Below are 21134 nucleotides of genomic sequence, written 5' to 3' on the forward strand. Positions count from 1 at the left end.
TTGTCCCATCATTAGGTGAAATCGGTGGCTGCAATCTATCTATCTATCTATCTATCTAACTATCTAACTATCTAACTATCTAACTATCTATCTATCTACCTATCTACATATATATATATGTATAATAACGTGACATATCGGATCCACGTAAGTAAATTCAGTCAACGAATTGAAATTGACCATCCCCTGACGGTAAATCATCATCGTCAATCGTTATCGTCATCGTCATTGTAGCATCATACTCTAAAAATTACTATAAATATGTTTAATTATTATTCTTCAAGATTGCTCGATATGCAAGTGCAAAAGCGCTTTTTTTTCAACGTTATTTTTTTTCTTTCTTCTTTTTTCTCTTTCTTTCTCTCTCTCTCTCTCTCTCTCTCTCTCTCTCTCTCTCTCTCTCTCTCTCTTTCTCTCAATTCGTATATACTGATCGATCGATACTGATTAAGTTAAGAAATTTCACTAACTATTATCTATTATTGACGTAGGCAAAAGAACAGCTTTTGTACCTGGCGATATTTTTTTTTCTTTTCTTACGTTAATTTCATCTCATTCATAGATTAGAATAAAAGAGGAGAAGAGAAGGGGGAGAATGATATATAGTAATAGTATATCGCAAGTTTAGAAGACTATGAAAAAATGTCACCAGGTATACTCGATCGATTTGTGCATTATTTTTTTTTGTTTTTCCACATTAAATACGTAACGAAGAAATAAACGTTTCTTCTTCTTCTTCTTATTCTTCTTTTGTGAGAACTTCTCAAATTAGCAGCCCTATCACAGTGTGGCTCGGAGTGAAGGCGACATTTTTCTAATCATACAAAAAAGACGCGTTAATAACTGTTTATAAAACCGATTCTATTTGCTTGATTTCTTTTTCCGGTAGATCTTGAGGTGAGGGTGCTGTTTCAACAATTTCCGGTATATCTTCTTCATTTTCTTCCTCGATATCTTCGTCAATTGGAGTCAACGTATCTAATATCACAGGTTGTGTCTACAAGTATATATACATACATAGATATATATATATAATATAATCTTATCAGAAAAAGAAAAACGAATAATATTTGATATAAGTACAAACATAAATAAAAAAGGATATACGAACGAACCTGCGGCGTCGTGCACCGTTTCATGGCAGGCGCCATGAAACTGGTGATCGTGCTTACGAAGAAGAAAAATCCTGCCATGAAAAATGGTATACTGTAACTTTGTGTTGCGTCGTAAACAGCACCAGCTAATGGCGAGCCAACAATGGCAGCAGCTCCTCTGAATAATATCAACAACCCAAATGCATTTGTCAACTTATCCAATCCCAAGAGATCCACCAATATGATCGACGTTAATGAAATGTAACCAGCTATAGTATCATTTAAGAAAAAATTTATTTTTTATTAATAATATTATATTTCAAAATGTCGTGTGAAATAATATTATAGATTAGCGTTACTTACATATTGCTATGCCAAAGAATATACTCATGGCGATATAAGATGCATAAGAGTGACAAAATGGTGTTGCCGCTACAGCAAGGGTAGATATTATTAAGCAAACATTATTCAACAATAACGAATCGACTTGAGGAAAATCTGCTACATATCCACAAGCAACACGACCCACTGTGTTGGTTATACCGATTATGGATAATAAAAATGATGCAGAGTTGCTTTCAATTCCCTGAAAATAAAATGTGAATGTTTGAATTTATATATAAAAACGTATTACTACTGGTTAATAATTTTCTGTAGATAATTTTTTGATCAAGTGTACAAAACCTATTAGAAAAATTGTATACTTACATCTAAGATAGCAGCATCTACTAGATATACAAAAGGAACATATAATCCTGCCATTCCAAATACATTACTTATTCCAATAAGAAGAAAAACTGGATCCTTAAGCAAAGATACATCCATCATTGTGGCTAAAGCTTCTTTAAACGAATCAGGTAAAACTAAGCAGGGGCACAACGGTTCTGAAATATTACAATTGATAACATTAGTATTTTTGGTATACAAATAATTATTTAAAATATTATTTGCTATTAACTTACGTTGAGGTGGTTTTTCTATGTCTATATCTTTGATATCACCGCGTACAGATTTCGGAAGCGATATGACACTTTGTCGATAATTAGCAAGAGATTTTTGACTTTGATATTCTGGTAAATTAACAACACTGCCACTGTAAAATATATCTTTTCTTGATAAAGGACGAACCATTAAGGGCTTTTCCTTTGGGATGCGAGATGTACTTGTCGTGAATGTTATGCTTTCACCGTCCTAAACGAAAAGAAAAAAAAAATCGAAACGTTAATTAAAGTATAAAAAAAAAACCAATCCTTGAAATTAAAACAAATGTTTGTTTTTTTTTATTATAAAATATTACCTCAACTTCTGCATTGTTGTTACGAGATCCTAATACACTACTAGTAGAAAGCCTTAAATGCAAACTTTTTCTGATATCCCCATTGGAATTCAAGGTTGTTCTAGAATTCTTAATAGCGCTTAAACTTGGCTTATATCTTTCACCTGTACTAGTTTTGCGTATTCTGTCGAAGAACGGTACTGAACCATTTTTAGGCAAACCTTGCACGTGCGTCGTAAAAGCTGGCTGCGAGGCGTTTCTCGGAAGTATCGGCTTGATTATTTCACCTTCGGTTTTTTCGATTACCGTGTCCTTTTCTTTCTCGATAACAATTTTACTCCTCGATTTGTTAGAAATATTTTTTAAATCCATACTTCCACTATTACTGGTTGCTCCACTGGATGAGTGTTCTTGGACTTTGACTTCCGATATAGTGGGTAGAGTCGGCACCGTTGGAACTGGTGTTAAAGGAGTTCCTTTAATTTCATGAGTATACAATGTAAGCTATACATTAAATTACATTACTAAAAGGATGCTCTTTAAATAGGCAAGCATTTAAGATTTTACCAGGCACTAATTGATCTAAATTGAAGCTTGAGTGTACACCCGGATCAATATTAATAGGCATTTTCATTCTTTTCTCCATAGACCCGTCTGGTAGTTGTACCATAAAATAAGAACCACCTATACTTCCCCGTTCCATTTGAAACCTTTTCTCCTCTGCCATTCTTTGTAACAATGGCTTTACGGAAGAAGTTTTCGGATATTCCAGGGGTCTCATCATCGCACCAAATACCTATAAATATAAATCACATAAAGAAATGAACGATTCGAATGATATTTCTATAAAAAGAAAAAAATATAACTCGTTTAACGGCATTTATTTTTTTACTTACTGCGCAATTTAAAATAAGGCCTGCTAAGATTAAATTTGCCCCCTTCCAACTGTACGTTTCTAAGAGCATGGTGGCAAGAGGAGCAAATGCAAACGTGCCAAACCCTGAGCCACATACCGCAATGCCCGTAGCAAGAGATCTTTTGGTTTCAAAATAATAGCCTACGCAAACTACTGCAGGAAGATATATTAAACCAAAGCCGATACCTGAAATGAAGCATCAAAAAGAAAATAAATTGACTAATGTGTAAAGAAATGATAACCTTAGGTTAAAATTCATTCGTTGCATTATTACAGACCTCCCATCACACCATAAGTCATCATAAGCATATTTACACTTGTTGAAAATGTTGAAAGTACAAATGCCGCTGCACCTAGAAAACTTCCTGCCATACATACAGCCCGGCAACCATATTTGTTAGTCAGTGCACTGACAACAGGTCCTGTAAAGAGAAAAGAAAAAAAAAAAAAAAAAAGAAAAAAAAAGAAGTGCAATGAAAAATACAAAGGGAAGAATGGCATAAGAGAGACAGTAAGTAAGTGTAAATAGAAAAAGGAAAGTAAAAAACAAGTGTCAAATGTTGCATACCAGCACTAAGATACATGCCAGAGAGTAAAGAACCGACCCAAGCAGTTTTGCCTTTCCCCTCCCCAAAATATTTAACGAATTCGCCAAGGAAAACTCCGAACGTGTATGCGATCCCATCCACTATCATGTTACACATAAACGAAGCAAACACAACCACCCAGCCATAGCCGCCGTCTGGAGGTGGTGGTATGTCATGATATTCGCACAATGATCCTCCTTCATCTTCCGGGGAAGTTTCGTCTGCCGCACCATCTGCTCCAGTTAACCTCGATTGTTCTTCTACGGAGTACTCGCTCTCCGTCTGGAAAAGAAAATACAAAACAATAAATAACACACCGAATTATGCATCTTTTACAAAAACTTTTTTCTTTCAAAACGATATAATAATGTTAGGATGAACCCCAAAAGTTCACGTGCATTGAAACTGCATAATAGGGAGGGAGGGAATTGTTTTTGTAAGATTTACTCTTCGAAAATATTAATTAAAAATAAAAAATGCACGATTACTTTTTGGTTCGTATAATATATATATATATATAATTTTTCAGATTATATTGTAAAAAAAAAACTTATTATATTTATTTATATTATAACTAAAATGTTTGTCATATCTATTATTATAGCGTTAAAAAAAAAGTTCAATGACCTTGCGCGTAAAAATGCATATAGTTCGCGATCGTCGTACAAATGAATATTTAACGCGTATGTACGTATATTAATGTAAAACCGATGGGTGTCCTTGTTTCTTCGAAGCAACACAACGCAATCGTTCACCTTGAACGCTTTACCGATGCTTTGGTTTAGTGCATTCGGCTTACAAAGTCGCAGAACGCGATATTTTTTCCTCGAAAGAGAGTTAAAGAGAGAGAGAGAGAGGGAGAGAGATAGAAAGAGAGAGAGAGAAAAAGAGTGAATGAGTGAAATAAATTTTGCCGGAGGCTTCGTCGAAACGAGGAAAACAAAATATAGAAGGAAAATAACAAAATGGCGTATCGAAAAATAATTATTATTATTTTTTTCTTTCTTTCTTTTTCCTCGAAGAAAAAGAAAAAATATAACGAAAGAAAAAAATGTTTCCTGCGGGAATAATATATATGTGTGTGTGTATATATATATATATACATGTATGATAAAATGATAAAAAAGATACGAGTCAATTTTAAAAAGCAAACCTCTCTCGCAAACAAGAAAACGTAATATGAGATTTTCAGTGGCTAACTTTGCACCGCAACGAGATTATCCTATAACACGAATGCAAGCAAAGATATTAAATGCATAGCATGTGATTTTATCGGTAAGAACGGCGTACAGTTACTATTAAACGCCAGAGATTCAAGGTAAAGTACCGTTTACATAAAGTGCTGAAAGTTACTGCTATCGACGAACGACCAATCAGATCTCTTCAATATTTACGATAAATTTTCAGCTATCGTGGTAGTGGTGTGGGTGGAGGTGGTGGTGTTAGGAGAAGAGGCCGAGTGTATTGTTTTTCGAATGATTTCGAATATTATTCACGATAATTATTCATACAGAATTAATGTTATACAAGTTGTGTCGTCTTTACACGTATATTACAATGTTTTATAAATTGATCGTTTACAAAAGAGCCGTGATAAACGCGGGGCTAGTTACGAACGCATTAAACATTTCTCTATCTCTCGGTTGGATGTTTCATTCGATGTTTATTTATCCTACGAAATATAACTCGTATCCATATTTCCGTATAAACAAGGAAACTATTACTGACGTTATCTCGCTTCTAACAGTTTATACGTTCATCCTTTTTTTTCTTCTTCTTCTTCCGTTATTTAAATGGAACATTAATAACATTTGAAATTAAATTTAGAACACACGGCTAATGGTAGGATGGATATGAGATACCGTGAACGATTCTTGTTGTTAGAAACTTTATACATATTGAGTATTTATTCTTATTCACTATATCGGCAATTATCTTTTCCTTTCGGAAATAAAATATAAGAGAGAATCCATCTCCTTCTTCCTCCTCCTACTCCTCCTTGTTGAGAAGGGGACGGATGGTGTGCAAAAAAAATTCTATTTATAAATTTGACGATTGATCTAAGATGTATGTATTTCGAACAACAATCTATATAGCGATCGATAAATGTTATTTGTCATCGAAGACACGCGGTATAAAAAAGTTCTCGAAACGATTTGTGACGAATGTAACTTGTAACAAAGTTTTTAGTAGTAGAAGGTCACAAACAAGTCGATCAGCTGTTTCGCTGTCATTAGAAATGCCAATGTTACGACGCCACCTAACGCCGGGAGGCACGAAGCTGTTAAACGGGCGCGACCTTGTTTTTATTCCTTGCTTTTCATCTCGCAAACGCGCGTAAAATAAGGACGATAATAATCATTTCTTAAGCTCATAAAATAATAAAAAAAATAATCAATTTACGAGAAACACCTTTATGAGAAACAAGTTTACGGGGAATTCGTTAATATTGTTTCTTTTCTTCGTCGTTATCGCGCGCGACTAATGAAAAAAATATAATTATTCTTCGTTTGACGTATTTAAAATGACCGCCTCCAAATTCGCCCCTCCCCTCCCCCTTCCAACCACTTCTCTAACCAATTATTATTCGAGATATATAAAACAAGAAATGGACAAATTTAAATACGTTTTAAAACAAGTTAAGAAAATAATCGTGAAAATAATATTTTTCGAGATCGATAAAGAGAATTTCGGCTAAAGTATATTTATTAAAAGTGCGTCGACTGTCAAGGCTAGTCACGTGTTCCCGCTTTCTGATTCGCAGAGAAACAAAGAAGACGAAAGATGCAGTATGTGTATGTATGCATACGTGCGTGCATGCGTGCGTCCGAAAGGTAAACGAAGAAAAGACACTCCCGAAGGAAAAGAGACAAATCAATCAAATCAAATCACAAAATCGGTGATCTTCTTCGCGTGTAAGTTACTATTAAGAAATGTGGGGGAGGGGAGGGAAGGGTGTGGGAATAGGAAAAGGATAAACTCATTCTAATACATACCGTGCTGATTTTTCGCACGCGACGCGAGCCGTACGTGCTGTACTGCGACTTGTTGAGCGACACGCGCGACATTCTAAACGATCAGTATTATAGTAATCTTCTCCTTGCTCCTTCCTCGGGTCTTCTTTTTTAACGTATAAGAGAGTTCTATTTTCGTAGAGTGCGCGCAGCTGCGCGCGCGCGCCGCTAAGGAAACCACGGGTGTGTAGAGTAGAGAAGGAGAAGAATCGCGAAAGAATAAAGAGAATAAAGTAGTAGGTAGTAGTAGTAGTAGTATATACCCGTTGTGAGAGAGAAGAGAAGAGAAGAGAAGAGAAGTGGGGTGGAGAGGGGGGGAGGAGAAGAAAGAAACGGGAGAAACGAGAAACGAGAGAAACGAGTAACGAAAAGAGATTCAACTGTATAGAATGAAGGAGGGAGAGAGAGGGAATGATAGGGGGGTAAAGAGAAGAAACAGAAAGGTAAAGAAATAATGAAACTCCTCTTCTCCCTTTAGGTTCTCTCTCTTTCTCTCTCTCTCTCTCTCTCTCTCGGTACACACACACGAGAAAATTCGCGCGCGCGTCCGTCGAGAGTATATCACTCGTCGTAATCCGCTGCCATGCTCGCTCGTTCTTTCGTTAGTTCTCTTTCACGGTTATTCTCCTCCTCGTAATACCGCACTCGGTGCAAGTTACTATCGCACTGACATAGGAGCACGCCTGCTTGAGTCCGCTTACCCACGTACGAGAACGAATGAACGTGTAAGAAAGAGAAAAAGGGTGGGGGGAAGTACGTTGAAACGGTAGGAAAGGGATGGAAAAGAACAGAAGTCCAAAGAAAAAGAGAAAGAAAGAGAGAGAAAGAGAAAGATATATATATATATATATGTATACTATTTTCTCCCCTCCCTCTGTTGGCGTACTTCGAACTAAAAACTGGTCGTCTTTTCTCGTTCCCTCTCCTCTCTTTCTTTTCTTTTTCTTTTTCTTTTCTTTCTTTACGAAAAGGTCGAAGGCCCAAACGGTTCGCTAAAATTTTCCTTTTTGTGAAAGTAAAGACAAGGAAAGTGTATTTTGGTGATCGTTCTCTGTTTCTTCTTTTCTCTCTCTCTCTCTCTTTCACCCTTCGTTCGTATATATTATACGCGAACGTAGGTAATTAAGAAAAAGATAGAAATATGCACGCGCTTTTGCCGGCTCTCGATGTGACGAGCGCAGCACTACCATCAACTGCACTCGTCTACAACGACGATGCCACTGGACTACTGCATTGGACGACCAACGCATGTTTACGATGCACGCCACTGTTGCACACGCATACGTGAGAGATGACACACACATACATACACTCTCTCTCTTTCTCTCTTTCTTTTTCTCTTTCTTTCTTTCTTTCTTTCTTTCTTTGTCAAATGAGCTATGACTTCTATTTATACAGCTTCGTGATCGTCCATGACGGCATACGGTACGGCATGGTTCCATTCTTTTTTCTTTTTTTTTTTTTTACATACTAATTGCATTTTTGATTATTCTAATAAACGAAACACATGACAATTAAGAGTATTCCCGTTTTCGAAAATACACTAGATTTCTGATAATACTTTTTTCGTTTAATGTAGACTTTCCAATTACTATCGTATAAATTAAAATGTCATATGTCATTAGAAAAATGTAAGAATAAACAATCGGGAAAAAAAGTCGATTAGAGAGATCGATCGATCGATCGATCGATTGCATTCGATATATATTTCGTAAGTTACTTTTTCTCGTTTTTGAGAACACGCGAGACAAACGTTAGATAACAGTTTGTATGTATTATTGTGTAGTTTCTACCTCGTCCGATAGTCGCGTGTTACCTAGTATCGAGAAAGGTTTACGGATATACGCCAATGGAATGCCGTAAATTTACGGGTAAAAGGGACAAAAGCGGGAAATTCAAATTTATACATTCGATTCGCCAGAAATTAATCGCAAAACTATTACCGAGTTAACACACAGGATTGTGCTTTCAAGGTAAGTGTTAATCTATAAACATATAACGTTTCTATTATACTATCTCATTCTCTTAGTTTGTATTATTCTCATTGAAATAACATGAAGCGAATAATGCATATATATATATATCTATATACATATATATATTTTCTATAAACTTAGTACACATTTCGAACACTCTTGTTTAGCAAGTTCGAAGAATGAATGCGATGAGCTATGAGCAAGATACGTCGAGGTCTCGCGTGAATATATAGCTCGAGAGAGTAAAGAAGGTTAATTAACATTAATCAGAATGTGAAGTCCTTGCTGACATAGATTTTCTTATACAAAAATGATAGTAATTTGTAGAATAATGTTGTTCTTCTTTGTCCTCATTTATCGAAACAACAACGAACAATTAAAAAAAATCAGAATGATTTCAAAATTGATTTTTATATCTTTTGTCATCTTCTTTGAAAACAATGAAAATTTATCTCGGAGAATTTGGAAACTGATCAATAGAAACGACTAAGCGTTAATATAAATGAAATTTCATTTCTCTCATTAGGAAACGTAAAATGGATCATTTTATAGATCGTAATAAACGTAAATTACGCGATCTCTAGTCTTTGCCATTAAGATCGTAATATGCGCGCGCGTGTTCATTGGATATAGTCGCCCATTCGTTATCATCATCGTTTACGATCATAAGTCGCATGCGATATTTGTTTAAACGATTTTTATTTTATTATAAACAAGTGTAGCTCTTTAACCAATCAAAAAAATAATATCTTTTCTCATTCGTGTGGGGGGTGGGCGGGAGGTGGTGGAAGAATATCTATATCTTTGTATGCATCTATCAAGTAAAAAAGACGTTAGACTTAAATTTCATATTATTAAAATTAAAACAAACAATTATTGATTTTCGTTAATAATCTTTGGTAATAACGTTCAACGAGCTTTTTTTTTTTTTATAATCGACACATTGTAATTACATTGATTATACATACAAATCGTAGATATAACCAATCTCGTATTACTATATTTAACAGATGAAACGAAACGAAGATTTATGCTAATTGATTGTGAATGAATACTTACGTACTGCATCTTATATATATATTTTTGTTTTTTTTACAAATGCTTCTCGATAAAAATCAAAAGAAAATATATATATATAAAACAAAAGGGAAAAGAAAGAGAAAAAGAAAGAAAGAAAGAAAGAGAGAAGAAGAAGAGACTTATTCAAACGATACGCGTTCGTCCCTTTGGGATCGTTATTATAACGGACTAAAACAAAATCGTATCAACTGGTTTGATCACGCGAACCACTCTGCAAAACGAACGGACGATTCTTGTATATGCCACGGATGCTTCTCGTATGCTCGATGATGACGCTTATGAATTAATTAGATAATAACTCGCGACAATTAGAGAGACTGGCTGGCTGGATGGCTGGTTAGTTGGTTGGTTGGTTGGTTGGTTGGTTGGTTGGTTGTTTGGTTGGTTGGCTAGGCACACGCGAAACCATCTGCTTCTCATCTCTCACGGAAAAATTTGTTGATGGAGGAGCTTTACCGATGTCACGTACGAGAAAGGCAAAGAGACAAAGTGACCAAGAAATAGATAGATAGATATATATATATAGAGAGAGAGAGAGATAGAATGAAAGTAAGAAGAGGGAGAGAGAAAAAAAAAGAAATCGAGTTGAGGTCTCGTATAAAATTGTTGTTTAGGACCACGGGGTGTCTTCTTTTTTTTTCCATTCTCTGTCAGACATTTAAACAACGATTATTGTTTATCAACTACTTTAAACTCCTCATGTTGTTCCAGTTTGTTCAAATGGGGGCCGCGATGATAACTGTACCGCGAACAAGATGAAATAAACCGATAAATTGTTTAGCCATCTTGCTTGGTTGCTTGCTTGATTAAATGCGCTCGCGCGCACTTTTCAAAGGAAGAGCAATGTACCCCGTTTGTTCCATTCGATGATGAATCACACGTTTGTTCTTTCTACGGTCCACCATTGTTCGACTTTTCCGAGATATAATTATATCGCGTTAAACGTATGTATTTTTTTTTTTTTTTTTACATTCCTTTCTTATTCCCGGAATCATTTCGTCTCGCGGAAGTATGTATGTACATGCGTACGTGTTTTAATATGTAATATTTCTATTAAAAAATTCGATGTACGCGGTTTAGATATTGAAATTCATTCACGTAAAGTTCCATGAAAATACTATGTTGTAAATAATAATTATATCGATGAAAAATTGATAACATTTTTCAATACGATTGTTATTCATTTGATATTACGAAAATATTTTTTATTATTTATTATTATTATTATCGCGAATAATTTCATATTTAACACAACGTGGGATAGATTAAACATTTGAACATTTTAATAAGAAATTTTTATAATTCTGATATTCTCTAATTCGGGAAATAAATATATAAAAAGATAATAATGTTTAAGTTCGTGGAATAATTATATGTATTATATTATATTCATGTAAAAAAGAAAGCCAAATAAATATTTCTATCGCGGTCATTTATTTCTCATTTAAAAAAGACAAAAGAGCAAAATCTTTGGAAACTTTGTACCTATTCAAAATTCTATATCAAAAGAGAGAAAGAGAAAGAGAGAGATAGAGATACGATAGGTAAGAATACTAATTTATTCTATCGTAAAATAATCTCGATGAACTTTAATTTGTAAATATAATTATAGAAAATAAAAATTGTATCTATTCAAAATTTTATATCAAAAGAAAAATACAATAGGTAAGAATAATAATTTATTCTATATCATAAAATAAATAATCTCGACGAACTTTACTCTATAAATATAATTAAAGAAAACTTTCGTCTATACGAAAAGAAAAAGAAAAAGAAAAAGAAAAAGAAACTAAAGAGACACAAAACAACAAACATTAAAATGATTCACCGATACGTTAAGTTATTTTTCGAAGTAAATAACTATTACTCCAATTTTTATTTGTGTAGAGACAAATTTGTTGTTTTAGAAATATATATTAGAAACATTTACAATGTAACGTAAGTGGCAATCGGTAATCCATTATTCTAACTCGTAGCTCGAGAAAAAGATAAAGATAGAGAGAGAGAAAGAAACAGAGAGAGAGAGAGAAAGAGAGAAAAAGAGATAGATAGATAGAAAGAGATTTGTTCGACATCGATACAGAACGATAACGAGGCTAATAAACACTCAAAAGATAAGGCCCCTTCGTATGGCGTAAAGTAGATCTCAATCTCGGATTCGTCACGAGCAACGTTGTAAATTACCACGTGATAAAAGGTAAACTGGAAAAGATTACCGGATGGTGAAATATCGACTAACTAACTCTATCATACTTTGTTCCATATATTTTAGCTTTTTGTTTTTTTTTTTTTTTACTTTCGTTTTATTACTTTTTCCCGTTTTTTAGATGTGCTCTTCGTTACGAAATTTATTTTTAAAAAACGTTTCTTTTAAAGATAAGAGAAGAAGAATAATAAGAAGAAAACAATATTCAAGAGAATGTTTTCCGAATATATGTGTTATTACGTTATGCGAACAATTTGTTAATTAACAAAAATTGACTAAACTCGTAAAAGCATTATTTATCTGTTTCCTCATCGTCGCATGCATCCGTTCTATTCGTATCCGTCGATGCGTTTTTAATTTTCGTTTAAAATGATCGTCAACGCTCGTTGCATTATTTTTCTTTTTCTTTTTCTTTTTTTTTTTCTTTGAATTCATCGAAAATTTCGTATAGTATTAGATAATAATACGAAAGAAAAAAAAAATTAAATTTTGTTTTTTTTTTCCATCGTAAAAATGTGTATTATACGCCCACGATTTCTCATAATCGTTTTCCGTTTGTTTCAAAATTCAACGGAGTCACGAAGTCGCGTTCCAATGTACGAATCAAATGTGAATTAATTCCCATAGAAAAGTAAAAGCCAACGACAATGGAAAAAAAAAGAAAGAAAAATAAATAAATAAATAAACAAATGGGTAAATACATTTTTGCCAAACTTTCTAACGACGTTTCTGTGTGTGTTACCGCGCTATATAAAAATAATATAATATAACATAATATAATTTATTTAATAAAAAAGAAGAAAGAAAAGAGAAGATCTCTGACACACTAGTAAATAGAAAATAACAACAATAATAATAATAATAAAAAAAAAAAAAATAGAAAACCATCTTACCTTGCTTTTCGGTGACATGACGATTTTTAGGATGATCGAATGCGATTAATCGACACCCAAAAAACAAAAAAAGAAATGGAAAGAAAAATCTTTTCACGATACGTTAAACTTACGTAACAACAAACACACAAACTCGGGCAAAAAAAAGGAAAATTATATCAAATAAGAATCAAATGCGCGAAATATATGATGCGATAGAAAATCTATTGCATTCAAATGCGCGGATCTAATGATATTTATAATAGCACAATGCGTGAATTGTGTAAAAGAAATTAAAACGTTGAACAGAATGTGAAAAGAAAAAAAAAAAAAAATATAAAATTAAAGAGAGAGAATGAAAAAGAAAAACAGAATGGTAGATGATATTATAGTCAAAAAAAAAAAGTAAAATGAAAAATTAAAAGAGACAGTGGACGTTTGCCACCTGACTGGACAACGTCCAGCTGCTCAACGTGAAACGACCGATACGAAAATGCGCGCCTCTTCACCACCGATCATCGACTTATCGTCAAGCTTGGAAGTGGACTCTTGTCCGATTTTCCCCCTCCCACACACCCTTGCCTCCTTCCCTATTCCACAAATGCGACTGCCATCTCTCTTTATCTTTTGTCTTTTTTTTTCATTCCCATACATTATTAATTCATTCTAACGCGTTAAACGCGTTTTACGTTAGGCGTAATATTATATTTATTGGTTGTGTTGTTGTTGTTGAACTGTTCTTGTTGTTGCAATATTTAAATTAAATTTGAATCATGATACTTTTCTATACAAATTTTTACAAATTATAGATTTTCCTTTTTTTCTTTTGGTTTACAATAAAATTGTAAAATTTGTGTTCGAAAAGTTTTTAATCATTTTATTTATCTTTTTTGTACTATATCTCGTTATATTTCAAGATTCATTGCATGTATTTTATTCGATTGCGTTGCGCTTTGTGCCACCGCCCCCTATCATCGTGTCTCCGAGTTTCCCCCCTCCCCCACCCGTCCCACCCCACTTCTTCTTTCTTTTGTTTTTTTTTTATTTTTATATATATATATTCTCCCACCATTGACATCACCGCTAACCCCACCATCACTGCCATTACCACCAATCGTCCTTCCTTTCGAACATACGAACGAACGAACGCACAATTTACGCGGCGCACCGCGAAAGTGCTTTTTTATTCGCATACGAGGTAAGTTGTTTAAAAGTAATGCAGGGTAAATAAACATAATGGGGAAATTGTCATAAATCGAATTATCATATAGAAAATAATTATATATGATATTCATTTGCATTATGATTTTTGTAAAAATAGTGTGAGTGATTTTTATATCCATTATAAAATAGGATATAAAATACTTCGATAGAGAGTGTACAATAGAAAAAGATTCATTTGCAAAGTAGAAAAAGGTTCATGCGCAAAGAGATATTTCTATTGCTCTCTTATTCTTGATTGGACGATTCTCGTATTTACATTTGTACGTTCCAATCAAAATCCTATGGAGCTTTTCCGTCAAAATCCATTTTCCCAAGGTGTGTATATATATATATGTCTGTACAAATGCGTATATAGAAATTGAAGTAGTAACACATAAACGTATAGAATGTAAAGAAATTTGTTGATATATTATTTACGTTGTATGTTCTCATATGTGGGTGTTTTTATTTTTTTCTTTTATAACAATACGGACAAACGAAATTTATATTACATTGGCTTAAGTGAACAAAAATAGTAGTGAGCATATAAAATAAAAGAAAATTGATATTTTAAATAGAGTTTTGTTATCTTATTTTCCTTCAACAGAAAATGTTCCATAATTTTTGTGTGCGAAAATTTCAAAAGAGGAGAAAGAAGATTTTTGGTACGAAAAAAAAGAAAGAAAAAAGAGTCAAAAAATTCGTACGATATTAAATTTAGATCAAATTGAAAATTGTTATTCGTTCATTTGCTAATGCATTTCTTCAATGACTCGGAAAAATAAATATAACGTTATTATTTCTCGTGACTGAACGCACAAAGCACCTAAGGTCGTTAATATGGCAATATGAAAATTATTGAACGTATTAAATTAGATAAAACTCGACGTATACAAGCTGTGTCAATAGTCGTGATAATTTAATATCATTATCATCATCATCATCATCATCATCATCATCATCATCATCATTTTGTTTGTTCATCATTATAAAAGGTTTTATATGAAACATTATTTCTTTTTTTTTTTTCTTTTCTCTCAATTCACAAGCGTAAAATTACCATTTACGAATTATCATTAAATTATTAGACATTTTAGTCAAAGTTATATACGAAGCTTACATTTTTTTTCCTTTTTTTCCATTTTATTGTACAGGAAACTTTTTGAACGTTACGTAATACAAAAAGAAAATTGTCCCGTTCCTTTATTGGGATAAATCGATTTTAAAATCGTAACTGGAAAGCTTCATTTTTTCTTTCACGATCGATGGATAATAGCACACAAGTCACGTTTCGCGGAAAACCTTTACGATGTGAACACGAAGTTAGTAAGGAGGAAGAGGAAGAGGAAGAAGAGGTGGTGGAGAAGGTGGAGAAGGAGGAAGGTCGAAACGATTCAGCAACTCGAGGTAAGGACGAAAAGAATCATCAACGATAAACTTGAACACTTGTGAGTTAAGCTCACTACACGATCAATTGGAATTATAATTTTGATTTTATTTTCTTTCTGTTAACAGGGATATATTATCAGAATGAAATGAAAAATCTGCAATCATAAATATATCGCGAATATATTTTTCCAAGAATCAACTGTACACGCGATGCGGGCTTTTGATCCTGTGTTTCTTTCGTTGTAGTGGTTCGATCGAAAAGATACTAGAATTTCTAGTGATTTATAATAACATATCCCTAGAATCTTTATTATATGAAACTAATGAAATACGAAATTTGGAAATTTTGAATCCCTGCCTTTTAAGTCATCTTTTGTTTATACAATAATGAACGTAATTGTCCGTTTTTATCTCTTACTGCACTTTGGAAACAAATAATTTGTTAATCATGCTGATCTGTCGACTTTGAACGTATAATAATGAAACTTATCATCAAGGGTTATAGTTCGTAAAAATCTACTTGACCCGGGGAGAAGTTTGTTGAAAAATTAAAGGCTTTACCTCGGTCAGTGTTAAAAGTGCGAGTATATTATCAGTGAAATGTAAGAAGAAGTATCGACGTGTAATGAAATATCATGATACAATAACTAGAACAAACCTATAGTTATTTCGTATGGTATGTAATTATTCCATATATAAAAAACAAAAGCTAGATAAAATTTAATATAAACTTTGCCCTCGAACGTTTAGATATTTCATAAATTAACTGAATAAGACACATTTTAACAGTAACATAGACTATATATATATATATATATATATATATATATAACTAATAGATTAAATTTAAATATCAAAAAAAATCAATTTTTCTTTTTCAATCTAGGTGTATAATATATCAAAGGTCATCTAAACGGGCATATTAATGAAACGCTAATGATAATGTCAAGGTATTATCATTAAAATGGCAATGCAGAAGGTGTCACAGGTGTCTCGATGAAACGAATGAAATAATTGTGTGTGAATAAGAGGATTATAAAACACATAAGAAGATTATTTAAGGATAAACGATTAATACTCACAATAATGTTGTTACCGATGATATTGCTCTTAGGATTGATCTGCAGGCCATCGTCATCACCAATCTGCTCACCGATTTGTTCTCGACTACTGGCAGGGCCCATTTCGGCGCCGCGGCGCTTTCCGCAACCCGGCTTGGTGTTAGTTTCACCAAGTAACACAGAAGAAGAAGAAGAAGAAGGTGGTCGTCTTCTTCTATTTTTCTTCTATTTCTTTTCCTCCGAGTTTCCCCTTCTCAAAGTTTCCTTTTTCCCTAACACTATCCCCCGAAACCAGCGAAACTTTATTTCCTTTTATAACATATTCACCATCGAAACGAGCCACGCCATTATCCCAAATAATAAAAACGATTCCTCGAAAGGTTCTTCTTTACCAGATAGACGACACTTCCTCTGAACCGTCTCGTTCTTATTCCTTCGATTACGCAGGAACATAAACGGCGTGCGCTACTAGGCGGGGATAGAGATGATGATAATGATGATGATGATGATAGATGATAGATATCTCTTACTTACTTATCGAAAATTTGTAAATCTCTTCTCGAAGATGATGATCGATTAATACACCACAATTTTCAAGTATCACTAATATATTAAAATACACGTTGAAAACGTTAATTACGATTGAATATATATATATATATTGTAAACTCGGACGAGTCCACGATTAAGAAAAAAAAAAAGAAAAAACAAAAGCTTCTTTCCAATTGTAACACACCACTAGGTAGATATTTGACAATTCTTGACGTAAAAAGTTACATACGTGACAACTATGTAATGTGTATATACATATATATATACGTATATATATATGTATATATGTTTATGTGCGTGTATATAATATGTTCTTCTCGTCCTGCGAGAGGAAACACGTCGAGAGGACGGAAAGATGGAAAAATAGGGGGATAATATATCCCTTATAAAGGAAAAGGAAAGTTATCGGAGTGTTTCCCGCCGCGGGTGGGTAGCGCCGCGGCGCCCCGGGATCAATAAAACGACCGCCCGGCCGTCGCCTGCCGTAGCTCCTGCCTGGCCTGCCTTTCCCGAGGTTACCCGTATCCTCGACGCCCGACGTCGCGACGCTCACCTTTTACCCCCACTATTATCCCAATTTTACAACATCCGCGCCGGCGCGAGTTAACTCGAGATAACCAACCCCTAGACACGACCGCCCTCTATACCTACAACTTTATTTTCTTTTCTTTTCTTTTCAGTCTCCATCCCACTCCTACCCACCCCCATCCCTCCTCTTCTCTCTATTCTTCACTCAACGTAAGGGTCCTTCTTCTACCCTGATCGATTACCACCATGCTCGGCCAAAACTACTCCCTCTTTATTTTTTTAAATGACTAAGTTTTTCTTTTTCTTATTTATTTACGTTTGGTAATTGGTCAGAAATTTATTGGTATTCTTTTTATTTTCTTCATTTGCACATAGGAGACTCGTTTTTATTTTTCTTTTTTTTTTTTTTCCTACATCGTAGACAGTAATTTCGAGGGGGTGTCTTTATTCTTTAGAGATGTATAGATTTGATTTGTATTTTTTATTTTCCAACTATTATCGTGTTTGCATCCATTTTCTTGTTGTTTCATCGTTCGTGTTGTACTCGCGTTATATTATCGATAAATTTCTTCTTTACGTTTACCGTAAACTGTGACTATTGTTTTGTATTTTGTTTTTTGTTTTTTTTTCTAGAAACTAATTGGTCCTTATCCTTCATTTATTTGTTTCATAAATTATATTTATTTCTCTCAACTTTGATCATCTCTTTTCGCATATAGATTTCTATTATTTTGTTTCTTTCATTATTCATATCTCCTGTGTTACATTATCGATAAATTTGATTTTTTTTGTTTAAATCTTTTAAAAGAATATACGCTTATATCATTTCTGGATCAAGAGGTCGAAGTAAAAGTTCTTTTATAAATATAGTCTTTGAGTAAACGTGCTTTTTTATACTTCGTTAAAGTATACTTATGTCAGAGTATATTGTTGAGTTATTTAATGAAGCAAATTCGTTCTGTTGAAGATGTCTGTTTTAAATATCCGTAACAACGATTTTGTACAGTAAATTCACTTCGTTACTCGTTCGTAGTTTTACTCAAAGCTTTTTAAAATGGTCCATTACACCCTTTTTACTAATTATGTTAAGTTCATTGAATAGAATATTTAGAAACTTATTGAACAAGTTGATGATTGTCTATTTCATGCTTAAACATTTTCGTTTATTGTCTTTTTATATATCTTTGAAGTTAAATAATAATAATAATATTATGCAATTAGATTTTATTAGATTTGAAAATAAAACATTTTTTACTATTTCATGATGTAAAACATGATATTAAGTGACCGATAATAAAATATATAATAAATACATATATATATATGTATATGTATGCGTGATTGATAACGTATTCGTTATATTTTCATGAGAAAATAATTCATTAAATAGAAATATACGGTATGATATTATTTGCGCAGTACATTATATATATTTCACTGCAACGCGCCGATACGAGAATCTAGTTCTACATAATCACATATTCACACGAGAAATACGTATATATATGTATGTATGTATGTATGTAAATACATACCACTGCGAAGCAAAGAATTTGAGGCACGTTCGATAACAGTGCAGATCCAACCGCTTCCTTTAACGATGTGAAAAATGACGTATGCATATATATATATATTTCTATAAGATGATAGAAAACAGTGAATCAGACTGTTTGTCAGAGTGCAACACTTTTGTTGCTTTAACTTTTTAAACGAGACAAAGGTCATTGTACCACTTTGTAACAAATAGTTAGATCATTATTATCGAGTTTTTTTTATATTGTAAATATTGCAACATTGCGACAAATGTTTAAAAAAAAAAAACAAAAAAAAGACAAAAAACAACAGTGTAAATAACACGATTAATTATATATATATTTTTTTTTCTTTAGTAAATTTTAATTTTTTATTCATTAAATTTCTCTAAATCTCAGGGACTCTTGCAATTGTTTAATAACTTCTTTAGCTACAGAATATGTTTCACTTTGTTCATTGGCAAGGATATTCTTGATATTCTTAATAGAAATCGATGTGGTTAGCTCCTCGATATATTTAGGATCTTTAAGATCGTAGGTAATTGATTGAAGAATGCGCAAACATAAAAGTTGCAATTCTTCCGATATAGTATCCTCTTTTAAGCAGTTACTTAAAACTTCAGCTACACGAAACTCGAACAAGTAGCTTAAACCGGTATTGTTCATGCTCACGTTATACAATATCATCAGCATTAATCTAGAAAGAAGTATTGATTTGTTTATTAAATAAATTCTTAAAAGTGTTCTGTATATATATATATATATATATAAATTTAAATTCAATAATTTATCATCATCATCATCATCATCATCATTAATATTTTAAATTAATAATAATGTTTTTCTCATGAATATTAAATATAAACATTAATTGAGTTTTATTAAAATATATTTAACAAACATAAGAGAAATAACTTATAGTTAGAAATCATTTCACTTTCCGATAACATAATGAACGTGACTCGGTCTAATCACTGACATGGCCTATTTTTAGAAATCGTTTAATATCTATTTTTTTTTTATTTTTTTTTATAATAGAAACAAACATCTATATTTTACGAAACAAAAATTAAATAGATAATGTACAAATGAAACTAAAAAAAGTAAACACGATAATGCATTAGAGTCACAATCGTAATAATATTCGATAATTTGTTTGTTTTACCTTATTAATGAATGCGTTCCCGATGCTACTGGGAAGAAATTAGGCATAAATTTGATAATTTTCTCAACTAAATCCTTGCCATTTTGATTTGTAATAAGAAATTCTCTGCCTTTCGGTACAGATGATATGTTTGTGACAATACCCAATAGTCCTAACACGAACTGATACTCGACATTGTTAGTTGGCGGTATACCAGTCTCGTATGTGCTTATAAATGCCACAAAACTTCCGCTTACTATCGACAGGAACTCTCTTACTTTATTCTGAAGCTATTGCAACGTGTTTCCCTTATTATAATCGTACCAAGTCAAAGTATGTTATAACACGATAACGTATAACATAGAAAATAGGAATTGGTGATATTGCTTACACCTGATAACCAAATATCGACAATTTCTGGAAATCTAGAAGCACGCCATGCTAAATTTCCCAATACTGCGCCTAAACTCGCGCAAAAAGTGCTTTGGTTTAATATCTGCGTAAAAGAAGATAAGTTTCATATGATTCGTTCGAACTTGATCTTAATTTTTAACTTTTCTTTTCTTTTTTTCTTTTTTTTTTTGATAAAATTAAAGATATATACGCGTATATATGTACCGATAATTATGATAATATGTTTAACGATTTATCTTACCATTAGTATAACAATTATTTCTATAATATATATATATATATATATATAT

General features: G+C 32.9%; 2 protein-coding genes and 1 long non-coding RNA gene across 11 annotated transcripts in view; 1 reads left to right on the plus strand and 2 right to left on the minus strand.

Moving 5' to 3' along the window:
* Positions 1 to 365: 365 nt before the first annotated feature.
* LOC106793353 (monocarboxylate transporter 3) lies at positions 366 to 17300 on the minus strand. 7 transcript variants are annotated; one of them, XM_014760220.1, is made up of 12 exons: positions 17209 to 17300; positions 16696 to 17139; positions 3855 to 4155; positions 3565 to 3708; positions 3267 to 3472; positions 2938 to 3166; positions 2392 to 2846; positions 2057 to 2285; positions 1803 to 1978; positions 1458 to 1680; positions 1116 to 1363; positions 366 to 997 (listed from the first exon to the last, which is right to left on the minus strand). In XM_014760220.1, exons 2-12 carry the CDS (start codon positions 16795 to 16797, stop codon positions 848 to 850), a joined length of 2463 nt encoding a protein of 820 aa, XP_014615706.1. In that variant the 5' UTR covers positions 16798 to 17139; positions 17209 to 17300; the 3' UTR covers positions 366 to 847. The 7 variants fall into 7 exon arrangements, with proteins under 7 accessions (XP_014615706.1, XP_014615705.1, XP_014615707.1 ...); XM_014760219.1 differs by having other exon boundaries at positions 16696 to 17142; positions 17209 to 17296; XM_014760221.1 differs by having other exon boundaries at positions 2392 to 2828; positions 16696 to 17281.
* LOC106793356 lies at positions 5033 to 16710 on the plus strand. 3 transcript variants are annotated; one of them, XR_001382407.1, is made up of 6 exons: positions 5033 to 5334; positions 6638 to 6788; positions 8674 to 8860; positions 15379 to 15631; positions 15740 to 16289; positions 16500 to 16710. It is a non-coding gene; the product is annotated as an uncharacterized LOC106793356 (long non-coding RNA). The 3 variants fall into 3 exon arrangements; XR_001382406.1 differs by having other exon boundaries at positions 5033 to 6788; XR_001382408.1 differs by lacking the exons at positions 5033 to 5334; positions 6638 to 6788; positions 8674 to 8860 and adding an exon at positions 14044 to 14219.
* A 791-nt stretch (positions 17301 to 18091) lies between the features above and the next one.
* LOC106793355 (heat shock factor 2-binding protein-like) overlaps positions 18092 to 21134 on the minus strand; it is a 4894-nt gene continuing 1851 nt past the window's right edge. Inside the window, exons 4-6 of the mRNA XM_014760226.1 lie at positions 20822 to 20926; positions 20452 to 20720; positions 18092 to 19983 (exon numbers count right to left, since the gene is read on the minus strand). Of these exons, the coding sequence (XP_014615712.1) occupies positions 19665 to 19983; positions 20452 to 20720; positions 20822 to 20926 (693 nt within the window). The 3' untranslated portion in view covers positions 18092 to 19664. The remainder of the gene's footprint in view (positions 19984 to 20451; positions 20721 to 20821; positions 20927 to 21134) is intronic.

The sequence above is a fragment of the Polistes canadensis genome, unplaced genomic scaffold, assembly GCF_001313835.1.
Source record: "Polistes canadensis isolate GaletaPanama2010 unplaced genomic scaffold, ASM131383v1 scaffold_13, whole genome shotgun sequence".
Taxonomy (NCBI): Eukaryota; Metazoa; Arthropoda; class Insecta; order Hymenoptera; family Vespidae; genus Polistes; species Polistes canadensis.

Excerpts from the sequence above, each read along its gene's own strand:
- LOC106793353 (XM_014760220.1), bottom strand. The coding sequence starts at position 16,797 with ATGGGCCCTGCCAGTAGTCGAGAACAAATCGGTGAGCAGATTGGTGAT. Across the intron at positions 4,156-16,695 it reads TCATCGGTAACAACATTATT|ACGGAGAGCGAGTACTCCGT; the intron begins GTGAGTATTAAT and ends TTTCTTTTCCAG. Across the intron at positions 2,286-2,391 it reads ACAACAATGCAGAAGTTGAG|GACGGTGAAAGCATAACATT; the intron begins GTAATATTTTAT and ends CTTTTCGTTTAG.